This window comes from Pleurodeles waltl, chromosome 11, assembly GCF_031143425.1.
Source record: "Pleurodeles waltl isolate 20211129_DDA chromosome 11, aPleWal1.hap1.20221129, whole genome shotgun sequence".
Classification (NCBI taxonomy): domain Eukaryota; kingdom Metazoa; phylum Chordata; class Amphibia; order Caudata; family Salamandridae; genus Pleurodeles; species Pleurodeles waltl.
Window position 1 is genome coordinate 881,392,032 of NC_090450.1, and position 21,333 is coordinate 881,413,364.

General features: G+C 42.7%; 1 protein-coding gene across 4 annotated transcripts in view; it reads right to left on the bottom strand.

The window, feature by feature from the left end:
• The window catches only part of USP30 (ubiquitin specific peptidase 30), a 461,500-nt gene that overhangs the window by 375,415 nt on the left and 64,752 nt on the right, over nt 1-21,333 (bottom strand). For all 4 annotated transcript variants that reach the window (XM_069214769.1, XM_069214766.1, XM_069214765.1 and 1 more), the window contains one exon: nt 6,028-6,131. In XM_069214769.1, coding sequence (XP_069070870.1) covers nt 6,028-6,131 — 104 coding nt within the window. The remainder of the gene's footprint in view (nt 1-6,027; nt 6,132-21,333) is intronic.

Sequence of the window (21,333 nt, forward strand, 5' to 3'; positions counted from 1 at the left end):
ATGGTGAGGGTCTTGCAGCTTCCACAACATTAACGTTTTACAGTAACCAAGTCAAAACATGACATGCATTGACAAAAACAGAAAGGGTGAGCACTAATGTCAGATCTTCTGGTTTTGCCAGTGCTTGTTTGTTTTTGTGTTTCTTATAATCTTGTTGAAACTGGTTACACTGATCTTCCACTATCAATATTTTTGGAAATACTAGCATGTATCAACACATCTTACTAAATGCTGCTTCAAAGAAATGGCACCAAAAATTTAACAGTAGTTTAGCAAAAGATTTTATCCTTGTATTTTTCGTCAACACTTCATTTTGAAAGCAAAGAATCATCAATCTTACTTTCAAGCTTTTGTAAATATTTGCATCTAATCAGGCAGCATTCTGGAAGCATTATATGTATACTCTTACTCGTAAACTTTGCAAATGTGTCTACTCATTTTTATACTGGAACCACTATCAGTAGTGCAGTTAGAGCTTACAACACTTACCTAGAGTGCTCACCATAATAATAACAAACCATAAATCAACAACATAAAAATATGGATACAGTAGCCTTCCCAGATTCATATTGTGGTACTGTAAACTGCCAGGCAAAGAGTTTGTGCTGTAAGAGGTTGGGCCTCCGTGTCCCAAGGACAAATTACATATGAAAAATTGTTGTCCTTGACCCCAAACAATGTGCTCTGGGCGTGAAGCCATAGGAATTCCATACCCCTCATGCCATTTATAATCAAACTATCCGGACATTACACTCAGTGTGAGGCCTCGCCACACATCAGGAGACTGACATTAATACATTGAGGGTAGTGACCATTCAATCGAAATAGGGTGAGTAATGAAGTTAGATAATAGTGTAGGAACATGTATGATAAGCTGATATAACAATATTATAAACTCTACTATTATGTGTACAGTAAAATGGGGCGTGAGGAGCACACAGTTCATTACCAAAAACAAAATCATAGTTCAACATCAAATCATTCAACATGGCTCCGTAAACATTAGGATAAAATGGAATAGATCCATATCATACATGACCACTAAGCTGCAAACCTTTGTGACTGCAACTGACATATGCCCTGTAATAATGCATTGTTCTAAAAGTTAACAAGAGCAAAACTAAGCTTATAGGAAATGTTGATAACAATGACTTGAAAATCTGGAAAAATTGTCACTACCTTCGGGACTGAGACGGACAATAAATAAGAAATATAAAAAGACACCCTCCTCCCCCCCCCAAACCTGTCTAGCTCTGCCTGCCAAACAAGGTACAACTGCTGAATGTAATGTCTTAAAACCATTGTTATGAAAACACTCAGACACCCATGTTTCCTGAAAACATAAAATAGAAAATTTAGAAAGAAAATTGTACCAGTCTGAGAGATGAACCCTGCCAGATAGTACCCTGCAAGATAGTATACTACAGTGGGGGTTGGAAAAATGGGACCTCTGCCCTCGAGGTTTGAGTGTAATGATTATCCAAGCCAGTAAAATGAGAGGAAGAATGAAGTCTAGTTGCAGCAAAAGAACCCCTAGGGTATGATGTAACTGGCTCATCTCCAGCAACCATAAGATCATCAATTGGACCACCCTTCACTATACTCTTAGTAAGTCAACTCACACCTTCCAGTGAGGCCAATGGTGAAACTCTGTTATGGGTTGCGACCTCAGGGCAAATTTCATCCAACTGCATAAAAGGTACTCTATGGGGAGATCTTGTCCATCTACTAAAAGCCACAGGGCAATAGAAATAACCGAGTGGAAGAGAAGTAACATGGTGAGGTGAGATATCTGGAGACCAAGTTCTTAACATAATAGTATCTACCAATTTGGGTGTCTAGGAAGCTGGCTCTGTATATACACTATCAAAATGAGATATAGTGTGCACAGAGTCCAGGGGTTCCCAGGAATCTTAACAGAGGCTAAAGTAGATAATACCAATGCTCTCTTGTGCTCCAGGCCAATGTATTTATATTTTAAAAATATAATTTGTTACTATATTTCTAGAACCAAACGTATCTTGTTGCAGGTAAGTACATTTGCAAGTAAGTATAAAACATATGTATCAATAGCACATTGTTTAGATTTGGCAAAGAAAACGGTTTACAGGAAAGTAACACTTTTCACTTTAAAAAGTTGACAGTACAATTTTCAGAACAGTCCTGGCAAGGAAGGGGAGTATTAGTGCAGTTTTGAAAAAAGTTGGAATTGGATTTAGAATGGGATCCTATGGAGACTGGGGGCACTCGGAAACAGATGTGCTAGCAGGTTAAGCCCCTGCACCTTTGGAGGGCAGGCCCGGGGTATTTAGGTGGACAAGGTGGAGGGCCTCCTGCTGATCATTGCTGAACCAGTGGTCGGATTGCCCAAGGTGGGTGCAGGGGTACCTCTAGGCGTCGGGAATCTTTGTTCAGTTTTCTCATGGTTAGGGGGGTCCTCCGGATCTAAGCTGCAGGCGTCACTGTGTTGGCCAGGAGGGGTCAACTCAGGGTGGGCACAAAATCGGCATTGCCTGGGGACCTGCTCTGGACCAGTGGGCCACCTTTACAAGGGCAGTGGGCGTCAGGTGCAGAGTGGACAGGACTCGTGGATCAAGGGCAGTTCTGGAGACTTTTTGGAGGGTGTCTTCTGGACAGGGCTGCTGTCCTCTGGAGTTCTTAGTCCTCTGGTGGGCAGGCAGTCCTCTAGGAGTTTGGAGAGGTGGCTGGTCCTGCAGGATGTGTCGCCTTTTGGTAGCAGAGTCTATGAAGCTGTAGGCAGGCCGGTAGGGCTGGGGCCAAGTCAGTTGGAGTCTTCACTGCTGGGGGTTCGGCTTAGCAGTCCTCCTTCTTGTTGAGGTCACAAGGAATCTGGTGAGCTAAGCTCAGGGGTGCCCCTAAATACTAGATTTAGGGGCGTTACAGAGGTGGCTACACCCTTCATGTGCCCACCCCCTTTGGGGGAGGGTGGCACACTCCTAACACTTTTGTTCTCCAGCCTCCAAACCAAGATGGAGGATTCTGCAGGGAGGGAGGCACTTCAACTCTGGACACCTTAGGGGTGGTCCTAGCTGGAGCAGTCACTCCTCTGTTTTACCTAATTGTGCCGCTGGACTTGCCGCCAAAAGTGGGGCTTTGTCCGGAGGGTGGGCATCTCCACTAGCTGGAATGGCCTGGGGCACTGTTATAGGTGGCCTGAGCCTTTGAGGCTCACCGCCAAGTGTTACAGTTCCTGCAGGGGGGAGGTGCAAAGCACCTCCACCCAGAGCATGCTTTCTTTCTGGCCTCAGAGAGCACAAAGGATCTCACTCCATGAGGTCAGAAACCTATCTTTTAGTGTCAGGCTGACACAGACTGGTCAGCCTTATGTTAAAGGGTTGGTTAAAATACAGGGGCACCTCTAAGATGCCCTGTGGGTGCATTGTATAACAAAACCAACATTGGCATCAGTCTGGGTTTATTGTGCTGAGAAGTTCGATACTAAACCTCCCAGCCTTCAGTGAAGTCATCTTGGAGCTGTGGAGTTCGTGATGACAAACTCCCAGCCCATATACTCAATATGGCCACACTTCACTTACAATGTCTAAGAATGAACTTAGACACTGTTGGGGCATACTGCTCATGCAGCTATGCCCTCTCTGTAGTAGAGTGCACCCTGCCTTATGGCGGTAAGGCCTGCTAGAGGGGTGACCTACCTATGCCACAGGCAGTGGTTGGTGGGCATGGCACCCTGGGTGGGATGCCATGTCGACCTTACCTTTTTCTCCCCACCAGTACAGACAAGCTGCACTGGCAGTGTGCATGTGTTTGGTGATGGGTCCCTTAGGGTGGCACACTACATGCTGCAGGCTTTAAGGACCCTCCCTAGTCACAGGGCCCTTGGTACCACTGGTACCTTTTACAAGGGACTTATCTATTTGCCAGGGGAGGGCCAATTGTGAAAACAATGGTACAGTTTAAGGGAAAGAACACTGGTGGTGAGACCTGGTTAGCAGGATCCCAGTACACTCTCAGGCAAGTCAACATCAATATCAGGCAAAGAGTGGGGGAGTAACCAATCCAACAAGGGCACTTTCCTATAAGGTGTCTAAAAAGGCATGATTATGCAGTCACCAGGAAATGCTTTAACGCCCCTTGACAACCCACTCTACCCCAACTGACCATTTTTATATTGTCAAAGAGGGCCTCAGTTAGCCCACTCAATATAGTGATTTATTCTTCAAATTCTCCCAGGTCTCAAGATCTGGTTAATCTAGTGGTGGAACACTTGTCAATACCACAACAAAAAGGGGGGCGCTTCCAGAGGAACAGCTAAAGATGTAGCCACCACACAAGCTGTGGCAGATCCCAGGGCACTCACACATTGCTTGTCTGTTGTTAAGGTTATGTTTGCCCTAGGGATAGCAGAAGATGGAACAATGACACTCCCAGTGCCCCACTGTGTAACCTGCTTTTCAATAAAACTTTGTTGTGATTTGGCATTTGTTGCAAAGGGAGGTGAGGCATGGGTTGATTTCTAGCTACAGTCAGAGTTAGAACTAATGTTAGACTTCAATATTTATAAACAACTGACAGTGGATTTTTCCACTAGTGCTAGCCTCAAAGATAATGCATCTAAAGAGTTCTTAGCTAAAGCTTCTAAAGCACGCATGCAGGGAAGTAGAGTTTTAAAGTCTTCTGAATTAACAGGGAGGGATTTTCTATCTCTAACCCTTTTAGTAGACTGTTTAGATGGTTCATTGACAGCTATGGCCCCTCCCTGTGTGCTGCTACTCAATACTTTAGAAGTAGGTCCTAGAGTCTGTTTGCACTTTAGCAGTGGTTGGAAAAATGAATTAGATGGAGAAGTGAAGGTGATAGTGTGAGAACTGCCTTGCATACACCCATTGACGTCAGTGTCTGCAGCAGTCCTTATGACCCCGAAATTCCTTCAAGGTGAGGCGCTTAATGATAAATTCCTTTGTAATTCTGGCAAAGGCCGATGGCAAATTACAATTCTCTCTTCAACCGGGTTACTTTATTTGCCAATTAACGCCCTCTGCACTGGTTAAAAAAGTTAGTTATAGGGGTGGAAGTCTTACCCGGAGCCTTAGCTACTGCAGGGGGAAGTTTTATTTTCACCAATGTTGAAGAAATAAACCAAAAAGAAGATGCCAAAGAAATGAGGAAACAAAACTGAAACGAAAAGACAAGATATTTGGCCCAGCCCAACCCTCCTCTGGGCTCTGACTGGTGCCGACAGGGCTGCTCTCGGCCCGTCTTCACTTGGGCGGTTGTCTGGGTGCGTCCTGCACCCCGGACTTTCCTTGCCCTGATAAGCACTCACACGATGTTGGGGTTTCTCCTCCTGGCCTCGGGAAAGAAGTGATATAAGATGGAGTCTGCCTTCACAGGCAGCAGTGATACAGTGTCCTATGCCACTAGCTTCCCTTCCACTGATAAGCGCTCACATGATGTTGAAACCTCTCCTCCTGAGCCTAAGAACGGAGTGCTGGGAGATGGAGTCTCCTTTCACAAGCATTAGAGATACAGGCGTACCGTGTAGCAGGCTTCCCTTGCACTGATAGGTGCTCATACTATGTTGGAGCCCCTCCTCCTGGGCTCTGGAAAGTAGTGCTGGAAGATGGACAGTCTGCCTTCAAAGGCAGCAGCAATATAGGCAATGGCATTTTATAACTGTATTAATAGTTTCTACTACGCTAATACCATTTATTGGTGCTTCAGTTTAAAAGTAAACCCATCAACTGGCACAAGGGACTGTGCTGTGCACAAACTGTAGACAAAAATATTTTTGTGTCTGGATGAAACAAGCCTGTATTTGTTAACAATAATGCTGCTTGTTCCAGTAGGATCGCAAATAAGACGGATAGTTTTCTGTTTTCATATATTGCATTGATTATACTTCAATCTAAAAATGTGCTACACTCTGGATAGCTTCAAAAGCCCAGACTACTACTCTGGTGTGCATTAGAAAAAGTGAACCTATAATCAAATCAGCTTTACAAAGATATTTGACTGCAATAAGTTCAGCTTCTCCAGGTAAATTACCTGCTCTTCAAATGAGTTGATCTGCCATCTGTACATTCGCAAAACCTCCAACACGCTACTAGCGTCAAGAACCTCTTCCTCTGCTCCCTCTTGACTGGATAAGGCTGAAAAGATGAAAGAGTATGAAAGGAGTAAACTGCGATTAATGCATTAATTCATACAGCGGTATTCTAACACCTCTTCGTTTTAAAAAAAAAACATTTCAATACCCTCTCTAAATTAACATAAAATAAAACAAATGAAAAAATATGGATGAATGTCAGTCACTAATTTACAGTATGCATTGTGAGAACGCACATTCTTATTGATTCTAGACACGTTCCACACATCGGATTTATAATAAGAATTAAAGGACAACATCAAAGCGACTTTACAATCAACCAAACATAACAAGAATGTAAAAAAAAAAAAAAAAAAAAAAAACAATCGATCTTGGTGAGTCCTTGGAGCATGATCACTACATCAGCATGCATTTGTACAATTAACAATGGTTGTGCAGCGTTAATCTGACAGGCTCACAAGGATAGCCTCCTCATCAAGTGTGCCTGACTGTAATTGTGCTTTCAGAGACATTTTCATAGTTCAGGATCATGTGGTTGTATCCAGTAGTGTGTTGTTGACCATTAACATACTTTATTCATATTGGTCAGTGGGTTGTCTTTGATTAGTGATTCTACAAGTATATGCTTACCATGTATTGACTATTAACAATGAGCTGACACCCTTTGCTGGTCTCATCATATTAGATGGAATTCAGTGGTGTCTATCATCAACAATTGTTTGATTAGGCCCAATCACTAATTTGTTTCAATATATTTTTCCACATTTCAAAGTTAAGGGCACCCACGGATTTCTAGTTCACGGCTTTATTTCTCTTGGTGATCATTAGGTCCAAATCCACATTGAGAAAGCAGCAGAAGACCCAGAATGCATAACTTAAGCTTCAGTAAGCTAGTTGCTCCTGTCACACACTGATAATATTCATGGTCTCCCCAGAATATCCCATTATGACAGAAAACCTAGATCACAACTAGGACAAAAGGTAGATGAAGCAGGGTATATTTTGTTCACAATTGGGAGTAAAGTACTGTCTATTAAAGTTTAGCAATTTCAATCCCGTCTTTCTAGAAATTTGTGGGCTTAACTCAGGATCAAGTTTGTCTTCTTCATTCAATTCTCTTTCTATGTCCCTGGACCATCTCTCTCTAAGGCTTCCTAGTCTGCTTTTAGTTAAATCCATAAGTGGCTGATACAGTATGGTTATCTCCCCTACCCATTATAAATAATAATATGAGCAGCACTGTATGAAAAGCTGGCTTCAGGCCGGTCCTCTCCAGGCAGAGTTCAATGTCATAGTTATTCATACTTCCACATGCAACATTGTGTGTCACAATAACTCATCAAATGGCATAGAATGATATGCTAATTTAACTTCCAAACTTTCTCGGTCCCTGCTCTTGTTCAGCTATCCAGACGTTAGGATTAACTGGTTTCCCTGATACCATTGGTTCTCTGAATCAGCTATATTTGGTAATTATGAGCAGCTTGGGTATTTCTCCACTATATCCCTTTTAATCAAATAATTTCTGTGAGGATTGGACATTTTAGATTCTGCTTCCTTGGGTGAGATTACAGTAAAAACCTAACACACCTTCATCATATACAGGGAGTGCAGAATTATTAGGCAAATGAGTATTTTGACCACATCATCCTCTTTATGCATGTTGTCTTACTCCAAGCTGTATAGGCTCGAAAGCCTACTACCAATTAAGCATATTAGGTGATGTGCATCTCTGTAATGAGAAGGGGTGTGGTCTAATGACATCAACACCCTATATCAGGTGTGCATAATTATTAGGCAACTTCCTTTCCTTTGGCAAAATGGGTCAAAAGAAGGACTTGACAGGCTCAGAAAAGTCAAAAATAGTGAGATATCTTGCAGAGGGATGCAGCACTCATAAAATTGCAAAGCTTCTGAAGCGTGATCATCGAACAATCAAGCGTTTCATTCAAAATAGTCAACAGGGTCGCAAGAAGCGTGTGGAAAAACCAAGGCGCAAAATAACTGCCCATGAACTGAGAAAAGTCAAGCGTGCAGCTGCCACGATGCCACTTGCCACCAGTTTGGCCATATTTCAGAGCTGCAACATCACTGGAGTGCCCAAAAGCACAAGGTGTGCAATACTCAGAGACATGGCCAAGGTAAGAAAGGCTGAAAGACGACCACCACTGAACAAGACACACAAGCTGAAACGTCAAGACTGGGCCAAGAAATATCTCAAGAATGATTTTTCTAAGGTTTTATGGACTGATGAAATGAGAGTGAGTCTTGATGGGCCAGATGGATGGGCCCGTGGCTGGATTGGTAAAGGGCAGAGAGCTCCAGTCCGACTCAGACGCCAGCAAGGTGGAGGTGGAGTACTGGTTTGGGCTGGTATCATCAAAGATGAGCTTGTGGGGCCTTTTCGGGTTGAGGATGGAGTCAAGCTCAACTCCCAGTCCTACTGCCAGTTCCTGGAAGACACCTTCTTCAAGCAGTGGTACAGGAAGAAGTCTGCATCCTTCAAGAAAAACATGATTTTCATGCAGGACAATGCTCCATCACACGCGTCCAAGTACTCCACAGCGTGGCTGGCAAGAAAGGGTATAAAAGAAGGAAATCTAATGACATGGCCTCCTTGTTCACCTGATCTGAACCCCATTGAGAACCTGTGGTCCATCATCAAATGTGAGATTTACAAGGAGGGAAAACAGTACACCTCTCTGAACAGTGTCTGGGAGGCTGTGGTTGCTGCTGCACGCAATGTTGATGGTGAACAGATCAAAACACTGACAGAATCCATGGATGGCAGGCTTTTGAGTGTCCTTGCAAAGAAAGGTGGCTATATTGGTCACTGATTTGTCTTTGTTTTGTTTTTGAATGTCAGAAATGCATATTTGTGAATGTTGAGATGTTATATTGGTTTCACTGGTAATAATAAATAATTGAAATGGGTATATATTTTTTTTTTGTTAAGTTGCCTAATAATTATGCACAGTAATAGTCACCTGCACACACAGATATCCCCCTAACATAGCTAAAACTAAAAACAAACTAAAAACTACTTCCAAAAATATTCAGCTTTGATATTAATGAGTTTTTTGGGTTCATTGAGAACATGGTTGTTGTTCAATAATAAAATTAATCCTCAAAAATACAACTTGCCTAATAATTCTGCACTCCCTGTATAATATGCTTGATATAACAGCTACCTGCATTTGCTGGTTCTTAAACTGTTTGGAGTTTCTTGAAAGCGGCCAAACAGAAAAAAATGACACAAGTGCACAATGAGTCTTCCTTTACCCAGTCATGAACCGGTTTCATCTGGGGGCGAACTTTACTGTTTAAACTAAGCTTCTGTATACAGCCCCCACTGCCAGGGTACGCACAGGGTGATATGTGTCAGAGTGTTATCCGGTGGGCAGAGGGTCCAAACAAGGATGCAAACTGTCACCATTACTTGCGCTAGCAAAGGAGCCCTTGGCTGGCTCTGCCGGAACTGGAGACATCGACAGGGGGATCAAATGCATGGGGTGGGGCGGGGTGGGGGGGCACCCACCATATCGCCTTATATGCTGAGGAACTTCTAATCTTTTTACATGACATTACAACTGCTCTGACCAATGCCGAGGCACAGTTAGATCGCTTTCAACAGTACTCAGGATTGAGAGTCAACTGGCAAAAATCACAAGTCTTCCCCACTCTTAGGGGCCACTGCCACCCATCCAATGTGATAGGGATGAAATGGGAGCCTAACTGCTTACAATACCTGGGAATAAAACCTTTTCACAATTCTACTGACTAAAGATGATAGCTCTTCCGCGCCTATTCTATTACTTTTCTGTACTAACAGTGTGGATATTTAGGAAGCTGGATTCCCTCTTAGTAACTTTTCTCTGGGGCTCGGGCAGCAGACAGCTAGCTTTACCTACTTTAATAAGACCGATCAGTGATGGAGGCCTGGCAGTGCCAGATTTTGAGACTTATTATTTGGCAGCACAGCTCCAGTGGGTGACGCAATGGACAGCAGGCAGACTGACACCCAGAAGCGATTTGAGCCCCGGTATCTTGGACACCCAGACACTAATTAGAGTGTTAATGAAGCTTAAGCACACAATGAGAGGGACTCAACAAAGTTTTTAGTGCTGTGCCGATGCAGGGCACGCTGCCTGCAGAAAACTAACAAGAGCATCCTGTACTTGCAGGATATCCCTATGATACACTTAGAGAATTTGCTTGATGGCGGTGAATGGCGGGGACTAGCGTCATGGGTAGAGGCGAGAGCAACATTGCTGAGCGACCTATACAGGGATGAGGCTCTCTTCCCATTCGGAGAATTCCGAATGGACCATGACTTGCCCAGATGTCAGTTCTTGTTGCACGGGGCAGTGAAATCTGTGGTGCGCAAACACTGGGAGGCAGGACTGACAGAACCACCACACCACAAGACCTGCTCCTACATTATCACTTCATATGGGACATTTAAGGCTGTAACCCGTTTGTATAGATGGATCAGGGGTGATATGCTTGTACACACCCTGTTCTTTTAGATCCAGGTGGGACGCTGATATCGGAAACCCCACACCAGATAAAGATTGGAACAACATATTAGAACGGGTACCCAAAGTATCAAGAGACACCCACTTTAAGCTAATACATTTTTAAGTAATACATAGAGCATATCTCACACCAGGACATATTAATCATTATTTTCACACAAGTGCTAGATGCTTAAGATGTGTGTGTGGGGGGGGCTTGAGGAGGCCGATTTCTTGCACATGTTTTGATTTTGCCCACAGCTCACGCCCTATTTGGAGGGCATTGCAGACACCCTCACTGATAACATCTGAAAGGGAGGTACAATGCATCCCACAACATTGTCTTTTAAACTGGTTCCCACATAAATGCTAAAAACAAAGCTATAAGCAGATTCCAAGGTCTAGCATTCCTGCTTGCAAAACGGAAGATTACAAACAATTGGAAAGCTCAGTAGGGACCAAGGGTGGTTATGGGGAGAAAAGAGCTTGTGAGATGGGCTGGGTACGAAGGGTCAGTCGTGTTACGAGAAACCAAAAGTAGGTGGGGACCCATGGAAATGGTCAGGGTGTGCGAAGCATTGGTGGAAAGCTTGTCGCACCCAGACCCCTCCCCACTGGGAACACATTAAGAGCCTCATAACAGCAGACAAACATCCCAAGCATGTTCTGACTTCCCTACCGGAATAACTGATATATCTGATGATCTTGGCATAAAACTCCCTTACAGAAGCAGGGGGCCTCTGAAGACTACCTGAAAGATCTAGTAGCAATAGGCCACACCTGAACTATGTAATTATTATGCAGCAAAGGAGGAAGGCACAACGGGGAGTGGTGGGGGAGAGGTTTGAATGGGATTGTAATGTATTACAGAAGCAATTAAAACAGCATTGTTGGCTGATCACCTAAATATCTTGTACTTAATGATAAAGATTGCTGTTTTTCGCACGCAAAAAACCCCCAATAAAATCCACTTTAAAAAACACAAGACAACAATGAGTAGAGTTTAGTTTATTCCCCCCTCCTTGAGTAGTCCGGTGCATGCCAGCTTCCTGATCTTTGTGCGTTGTAGCTATCGGCTGGGTTAAAGAGGTTCAGCGGTGCAGTCCTCCAACTGGCACAGTGTGCACGTCTGGTCGCCTCTGAGGAGCACAGAGCTCTTTGATTCTTCCTGGTCCTGCATAATACCAAAGTATCGCTCAGGAAGGGAGAGAAGGATGACAGGTTATGAATCCGGAGCAAGGGCGTGATTAGTAAATTACATATTTCCAAAAGCAAGCAGTACTTTCACCAATTCCCCACAGGATCTGTAGGTCTAGCACCCTCACCCAGCTCATAATGCGCAGGAAATTATCCTGGCCCTTACATATGAGAAGGCAGCATTTTTCAAAACACAGCTCCCTCAATCAACCTTGGTCAATGTATATAAATACTGGTTTACATCGTTGGTAAATCACAGACATAAGTAAATCTGGCAAATGCAAGGAAACCACCCTTCTTACTATGAAGAGATGCACTACGCGGGATGACTCCAGAGGCAGTCGATCTTTCAAACTTTTACTGCAAAATATGTTGTTTATTGTGTCGTTTTCACAGCTGTTATTATCTTGTAACCACTTCCGTTGTGCTTTTACCATGCTCGTTTACAGCGCATGTGCGTGCATTTGGCCCCTTGTCTTTCCCTTCCTTTATGCTTGCACCCGTTTTTCAGTGAGGCGCAGTATATATTTTTTCTTCTAAGGCTGTGGTGTTTTTTTCTCTCCTGCTTCAGTTCTCAGACCAATACCACCATCCTGCATTCCTCAACTGGCCTTTCTGTCATCCGGCCTTGGATCCATGCCCGCTTTCCATCTCTTCGCCTCCCTTATATCGAGCTTGTCAAGTCAGACCTTGGGGGCGCGGCCTTGGGTTTTCATCCACCCTTTCACATGCCCACCTCAGACTGGGACTGGGTTTTCCTGTTGGGGAGGTGCCTCTGAAGCAGGAAAAAATATTTTCCTGTGGCTTTTTGTTGTTTTAACCTATTTAACTTCACAATTCACCATATATTTTATTATTATATTTTATTTTTATGAAATTTTATCAACTTTAATCAATTTCATAATGGAACCTTATAATCCTCTTTTTCTGAGGAAACTGAAGATAATGAATAGGATTTTAAGGATAATCTAAATGACTTTATATAATCTTCTGTTGCACAAGCTGTTTAATTTTCCATGAATAAAGTCACTAAACAATTTGAGAATACTGTTCTGAATTGGGTGTCTTAGTCCAAAACGGCTCTATCTGCGGGGGAAAGCAGAAAGCGCACGGCTATAGAAGCCTTTACATCAAAGAATGAACCTATAAAAAGACTGCGCTTGGGATTTGTGAGCATGTCCCACAGGTGACTGAGTATGAAGTTCCTCCATGGCGTCCTTCCAAGGAGGGGAATTCTCCATCTATCTCTGGCGCAAAGTCAAAGACCAAAAATCTAACATTACATAACAGTCATGAAAAGATCGTTATTACTAGAATCCAGGATACAGATGATGATATGGCAGAAGGTGACACTGATAATGACCCCAATGTTGGGGATGATTCAGATATTTGGTCTGCACCTTAATCTAAAATTGTGAAGCTTTTCCTGTCCTTCCATGACTCTTACCTCAAAGATTATTCTGGATTCTGATGGTAAGCCCATGTTTGATCTCAATTAATTCATCATTTGAATTCTACCGAATGGATCCCTTCAGACCATGTGAGTGAATATATCGCAGCTAAACGGCGCCTTCCTCTGGATAAACAGACCAGAGCAAAACTCAGGTCAGAATGTCACAGACATTCCTTATCTTTCCATATTACTTCCACCTCCTCCATAGATTCCAACATGCTGACTTTCTTTTCCAAGTTTGGGAAGGATCCTCTGAAAGGCGTGGACAAAGCTTGGTCCACATGTCAAGACAAATTGCTCAACATAGTTGTTCCTTTTTTTTTTTAACATCGCCAAAACCGCAAGATTAGACAAAGCGGATATTGACACTGATGAACTCTCAATGTGGGTCCTGAAAGTCTTTTGTGTACTGGGAAATGCAAATTCACCCATTACTCACGAACGTCGCAAAGGCTTGTTACTAAAGTTAGACCCCAAATTGGCCTACCTGGCTTCTTTGGATTCTGGCCTTATGGCGAATAAACTTTTATTTGGTGACTCCTTTATTAAGGAGTTAGGAAGGTATGTTACAGCCTTCTCTTTCCTCAACAAAGCCTAGAAATCCCTCAAAAACGTTTTTTTCCAACCTGGTTTTTGCCAGGGCTGGTAGAGGCAGGAACCGCTTTACCGGCCAATAATACAAAGGTTCCTTTGCACATCATTCCAAGACTTACGGCCTCAATTCTACCCACTACGTTCAGAGGTTTTCCGAGGTAGTCACCAGAGATATTTCAGATTCTCTCAATCTTCAGGTAAGTCTATCTTCTGGCCCTTCTTCCGTAGGGGGTTGCTTGCAGTTCTTCTTAAATAAGTGGTGTACGATTACCTCAGACCCTTGGGTTTTGGCCACAGTCCAAGGCTATTAAGGTATTTCGTACAGTTCTATGAAATAGCCACCATCAATCCCCTCCCTCAAGTTGTCAAGAGAAACATCTCTTCCCATTTCCCAGGAAATTTCTTCCCCATTATAAAAAAGAGCAGTTGAGCTCTCTCATCCCCATCCCTTAGGCTTCTCAAGCACACTTTTCTTAGTAAAAAAAAAAAAAAAGGAAAAAGAAAAAATTCAGACTAGTCATAAACCTTAAAGCTTTCAATCAATTTGTCATTTACGGACATTTCAAGATGGAAACTATAATTGATTTGCGGGACTCTTTGCTTCAGTACGATTGGATGGTCCGTTTCAACCTCCAGGATGCGTATATCTTGCCGTGCCCATACACTGCGACCACAAGAAATTCCTCCAATTTCAACGGCAAGGGAAAATATATAAGTTTTCCTCCTTTCCTTTTGGACTATCTTCCGCACCTTGGTGTTTCACCAAGCTTAATGAAGCCAGTGGTATCCTTTCTCAGGGCCCAAGATATAAGACTAATCATTTACCTGGATGATATCCTGATGTGCCAAAATCTTCAATCCCTTCATGCTCAAGTTGCTATCACCTCTCTCTCAATGGATTTTGGGTTCCCTATAAACAAAGACAAATCTGTCTGGTCCCGGCTCAACAGATGGAATGCCTCGGGTTTTTCATAAATTCTCTAGACCCTGCTTTACATCTTCCTCAGTCCAAAGTTCACGCTACCAAACAAGAAATTTTTCATACTCTGAAACTCCCAAATATTTCCCTCAGATCTCTTCCAAGGATTGTCGGTCTGCTTTCCTCATCGATTCAGGACATTTTCCCAGGACCATTGCATTATCGAACTTTTTACAGACTGAAGAGTTGCCATCTCCGCAAAGGTCTTGCTTATTCAGACTCCGTTCCTCTAGACCAAGAGTCCAAAATAATGCTTCAATGGTGGCTAGACCATTTATATGCTTGGAATGGCAGAACCATTTTTGCTTCGGACCCAGATCAAGTGTTAGAAATCAATGCAAGCCTGACAGGTTGGGGCACCGAGTGTGGTCCGATATTGACTGGAGGTTCAGGGTCTCCTCGGGATTCCTCACTGCACATCAACTGCTTAAAGATGCTTGCAGGTTCCTTTGCCATCAAATGCTTTAAGAAGAACAGAATCCAATGCTCCATTCTTCTCAGAATGGACAATCTGTCAGCAGTTTGTTACATAAACCATTTAGGTGGAACAGAATCAAAGCACCTAGCAGAGTTAGCAAAAAGCTTCTGGGAGTTCTGTCTTCTTCACAAACTCTCGGTTCGTGCAAAATATATACCAGGCTCTCTCAAATCCATTGCAGATTGGCACTCTCGTCATCTACATGACTTCAGCGACTGGAAACTTCATTCTTCAGTCTTCAAACTACTTCATCACAAAAGGGACCCCTTTCAAATATATCTCTTTGCATCCCCCCCTCAACCGCCAACTTCCCAAGTTTTTCAGTTGGCGTCCAGAGCCTCTTGCCTAAGCAACGGATGCTTTCCTTCAAGAATGGTCCCAGTTTCACAATTATGCTTTTCCCAATTTCATAATGATCAACAGAGTCCTTGCTCAGATCCGACGCCAAAAAGCTTCGGTGGTCACCGCAGCTCCATTTTGGAAATCTCAAGTATGGTTTTCCCCTCTTCTGGAATTGTCAACAAATTTCCCCCTTCTCCTTCCATCTTTCCGGACCTTCGTCTCAGTCCGGAGGAACACAGACACAACTTGATTCTCAACAACTCCCATCCCTAACAGCCTGGAGGATTTTGGGGGTTCCTTCTGTTATCCACGTATTTCGGCAAAAGCTTCTCACTATATCAGCAAATCTTGGGCCCCAGGCACTACTAAGGCCTATAGATCTGCCTGGTCTCTTTGGTCTAACTGGTGTTTGGGAAAATCTGTTAATCCCTTTACAACAAATATAGCTTTCACAGTGAATTTTCTCATGTCTCAAGCAGGTACAGGTATGACATATCGTGCAATAAACCTTTATCGTTCTGCTATTTCCATCAATCACAAATACATCAATGGGAAGCCGATCGTAGAACACCCATTCACCTGTCGCCTGTTGAAGGAAGTAAAAGTCTCCAATCCCCCTATTCCAAAATATAGCCGAGTGTGGGATGTCAATCTAGTTTCGCAATTGTTTATTTCATGGCCAACAAATCAACTGCTGTGTTTGAAAATGTGTTCAGTCAAGTTGACAATACTTTTATGTTTAATCTCTATTAAATGTTTATCTGATGTTACAGCTTTAGATATTTCCGCACGTTTTTTCACTCCCACAGGCATTCTATTTAACATCCATAGATGTACCAAAACAAATTTATCTTCAGTATTTTACCCTTACTTTCCCTCTCAATCAAATCTCGGTGTTGGAAATTGTCTTAACCTTAAAGTTTATGAGGAAAGAACAACACATCTCAGAACGTCCTCTCAATCACAACTCTTCATATCTTTCCAAAGATCCCACGCTCCAGTCTCCTCCCCTACACTTGCCCGGTGGGTCAAATGTGTCATGTCTCTAGCTGGTATTGACACTTCCATTTTGGGGCCCATTCTACTTACACTGCTATAGCTTCTAAAGCCTTTTCAGCAGGTTCCCGTTTAGAGGACATTCTGAGATCTGCGGATTGGTCTAATGATACTACATTTAGAACCTTTTATTGTAAACCTGTTGAACTGCTTCATCTGTTATAACTGATATGCTTTAAACAAGCATAATATGGGCCTCCAGTCTTGCCATAAAATGTAGATTTTCCTAGTATTTTAAGACGGAAAGCCTTATTTTTATTAAAGACACAGAGTCTCATTTATCTTCAACCAACTGCTGCTGTCGGAATACCACCTACCTCTGCTGCATAAATTATTGTGCATCTTTGATGAGGTAAGCAGACACGGGGCGGATAGGACCCGGAGTTGCCTTCTTTAAGGTAAGGATAATGCAGACTCCGTTCCATGTTTTGTATAATATGTAACTTGTCTCTTTGGCAATGGTAAACATAGGTAAAATGTAAATAATGCTATTGATTGCAAGTGAAGGTGCTGCGTAGTCAGTAGAGTGTTTACCCCAATGTAAACTGGAAGTGGTCAATGTGGGTGATTCAAAGTTGGGAGTCCTAAATGTGTTTCAATATTTTGACACAGAGGGACGGCTGAAAAGCCAATATTGCTAAACTTTACCTCTAAATAAAATCTTAATACTCAAATCACAGTCCTGGACTTAATGTCCAGAAGTCATTCTATGGTCTATGAGACGCATGGTTTGAGGGTTATCCTCTCTTGGGCGCAGAGGAAAGTGACCAGCAACTATCAACTTAGTTTACAGTTTAGAGTCAAATAATTGTGATTAACATTTTAAAGTAGTTGCACTGCTTATATTTTTAAAATATGTTGATGAGAAATGCACATGTATGCATGTATATAGAAATGTGGCCATAGAGTGAGGTTGTGTAATACAGTTGTGACGTACAATGTTTAAATATTTAACTGAAAAGACAAATTGACAGAATTCTTGTTTGTGAGGACATGTGTAAGAAATTAAAAAACACTGAGTAGACAGATAAAAGATTAGATTATAAAAGCTGCAAGGAATTCAGGGGACTATTGAGACTCCCTTAGAACACCTGCAAAAGTCCTTGCCAGGTGATCAGAAAAGGTTACAAAAGTATTGTAAGGAATGGTTTAACACCACACAGAAACATACACATCCCTCGCCAAAAGAAGGGGTATTGATGATAAGCTACTATAACACATCATTACACATCTGAAGAGTAAATATGCAGGAGTTAAATTACTGAAGCGGAAAGCCACATTGACCTTATGGCGAGTCTTTTGTGAAAATTCTAAGGACTCTTACAATGCAGACACATCTAGTACCTAAGTCTGCTCTCCCACCTCCATATGACTACGAATATTTCTCCTAAGGTACTAGGTATTTATCCATTGGTGCAGCTACTGGAAGCTGAGGCTTAGACGCCTTCACAATCTCTAAAGAGATCCCCTAGTGTTGCCCCACAAATGTCAAAACAGAAACACATGAGTGCTCCCAGACAATAAGTAAGGGTGGGTTACTCTCAGTTTTTAGCACAATTAGAAGCACAGTTCACACTACATTTAGTCCCAGGCTCTACCCAAGAGGACAGACGTGAAGAGCAGGGTCCAGGTGACAGTGACGAACATTCACTTGTTTCATCCACAACATCGCATCTGTTACAGAAGAGAGATATAACAGTAAGGGTAGTTAAGGAGTGGATGTCTGGTCCACAACACAGACATGTAGATGATGCTAGATGGAATTACTATGTAGGCAGGACTGTTAGTATGGGCAATGGCTAGTATCCCGAGAAAGAGATGAGGATTTTAGGACAAAAGATAATCTACCACCTTGGCAGAAGGAGAAGGGGAGTGTAATAGTTTCACCAGAGAGTGTTCAGGAATGGTCATCACAAATTGAGGATCGAAGAAATGCAAGAGAAGCAAGGAGAGACCGATATTGTGATAATCTGTCAGGGCAGATTCAGGGAAGTTTTGGGAAGATGGCCAATAGAGTGGAGTCAATACATAGTCATGTAGGCAACATAGGTGAAATGCTTTCAACCTCCAGAGGCTAGGCACCCTACTTATGACATTAACACTCTAGAAAGGCCCGTTATCAATCTTGACTATACGAAGGGAACAATGGGATTTCCTAATCACACCAACACTAGAGAAGGGGACCATGATATGTTCTCTAAAACTAGGAAATCCGAAGTAACAGAGCTTGAGCGGTTGTAATTTCATAGAACACATGGTCATCCAGATCCCAGGATGGGATCTTATGAAGCTATAGGAGGATTGACACTACATGATAGACCAATGCAGCAGATGAGTGTTCAATCAGTTCTATGTGGCACTGATCTCATCCCTAGTGAGATAGCTGCCCAGGGGGAAAGTGTGTACAGCGTTATGTGGATAATTTAGCAGGACGGACTGAAGGTTTAGCCCTGCAGATGAATCCACAGCGATGGGAAGGGTATTTTGATCCACAATACATAGCAAATGCTGAGGATTGCATTCTTTACAGTGAGGGTGATCCAGATTGGGGAAATCCCTATATGCGGAAAAGTTTGCATGTGTGGAAACAATATGCCAGGCAGCACAACTCCCAACATCTTGTTATTTCCATATGTCGAATGCCCTGATCTGTAAGGGACCCGGGCCCCCCCATTATGTTCCTTGGACACAAATGGACAAGGAGAATTTTAAAAAGTTGCTAAAGCCGCTTACAGAGAAAGCAGAGAAATGGATTAGGTCCTTGGGAGAAACAAACTGCAGGCATAATCCTATCAGTAGGTGACAAAAAGAGTTTACTTAGCTCTCTTATAGAAGATGAGACAGATACTGTTTTCCATAAGGCTGGAGTGAGAAATGTATCTTCACTGAGGCTAGGCATGATGGATCCCAATTCAATTTAGTTCAGAGAGTAGACTGGGATCAGCTGAGGAAGATGTATCCTGATAGGCCAGACATCGGGTCCCTGAAGACTCAGTCAATCCGAATAAGGACCCCACTCAGTTTCTCAGTAAGGTGAAAGAAAAATGTGATTCAAGAAGTAGGTCAGGGTTGGGAAGTAACAGGGTGAATACAATATTGTTTTAAAATGTGGTGAAGAAGGGTTTATCCACTGATGTGCAGAATAATCTTGATAATACAGTGGCACTGGAAGCCATACCATGGACAGAGAGACGAGCACATATAATACATTTTTGTAAAAAATAATAACAGAAGGAGAGAAACACAAAGGAGGTAACAAAAAAGGCAGCAGCCAAGCTGGTGTAGCAAACGCTGGCAAAAAAGGGGAACAATTGGTAGGGCTGTAGTAGTAACCACCACCCAATGTCTGTGGGACTGGTCCCAGTGACAGCCCAACAATAGTACCCACAACAGCAGGATAGTGTAAGGGCACAAGGAATTAGTAGAGAAGGACAAGGGGATAAAGGAAGGGGCAGGATAGGTCCCCAGATGATAAATCAAAGATGTAATTATTGTCACAGATTTAGACATTTCATTAAAGATTGCAGGGCTAAAAGATGAAAAGAACAAAATAGGACAGGGTTTTACAGTCTGCCAGGTAATACAGTACTGTAGCCACAGTCAAATCTGCAAATAATATTTGTACCTCAGGCGCCACCACAAAATGTGCAGCAACCAGTAATGCCTCACTACAACAAATGCCACCACAGCAAAGTTATCAAGTACCCCCAATGGCAACTCTACCTCAAAGTGAACAGGGAAGTGTGACTGCAAGGGGAGGAAATGTCTTCCAAACAAATTAAGTGAGAGGATATATGCAATGAGGGTGCCCACAGGGTAGTCTCATGTGTCCAGCACGGTCAGTGACGCATAGGCCAGATGAGGAACCCACTGTGACAATAAAAATCACTAATAAAAGGTATGAATTCTTCACAGACACAGGAGCAACCCGATCTTGTATTAGAGCGGGAGACCTTCCCATTTCTAATAGATCAATGGACACACACAAGGATCCTCTGGGGTGTTAATGTGGGTTCCGTTTACTAAACAAGTGGAAATGAAAATACAAAGGAGATACACTGATGCCTGTTTACTATTCTCTCCAGCTGCCTCAACTAATCTATTGGGGAGAAATCTGGCTAAATTAAATATGACAATTTATTTTGTGCCTGATGGTATCATATGTTATGTTCTACTCCTGGAGTTACTCCTTCTGGGATCATGACTATAACAGTAGATACTTCCACTGGAGATCAAACTAGAGCTCGACCCATTAATATAGAAACATTTACCACAGCGTATACCAGAGTTATTGTGAAGAGAGGTTCAGTTACCCAAAGAGTTCCTTTTCTGACAACAAGGGCAAGATTCTTGGATATTTGACAATGAGTTGATACTGCAAATAGAGACCTTAGAGTTAACAATGACCTATGGTGCTTTGGAAGCCTGTGATCACAACCATGTCTTTGGGGCATGTTTTATATTCACTGAGCCAGTTAAATAATCAAGGAAATACTGGATGATCAATTATTTGATGATTCTAAAAAAACTGTTATAGTCTCTCAGGAAGACATACAGCTGAGGACAATACTGGAACCAACGATGCCCAAACTAAGTAGAACCTTTGATTCTATTAGGGATGCAGATCTT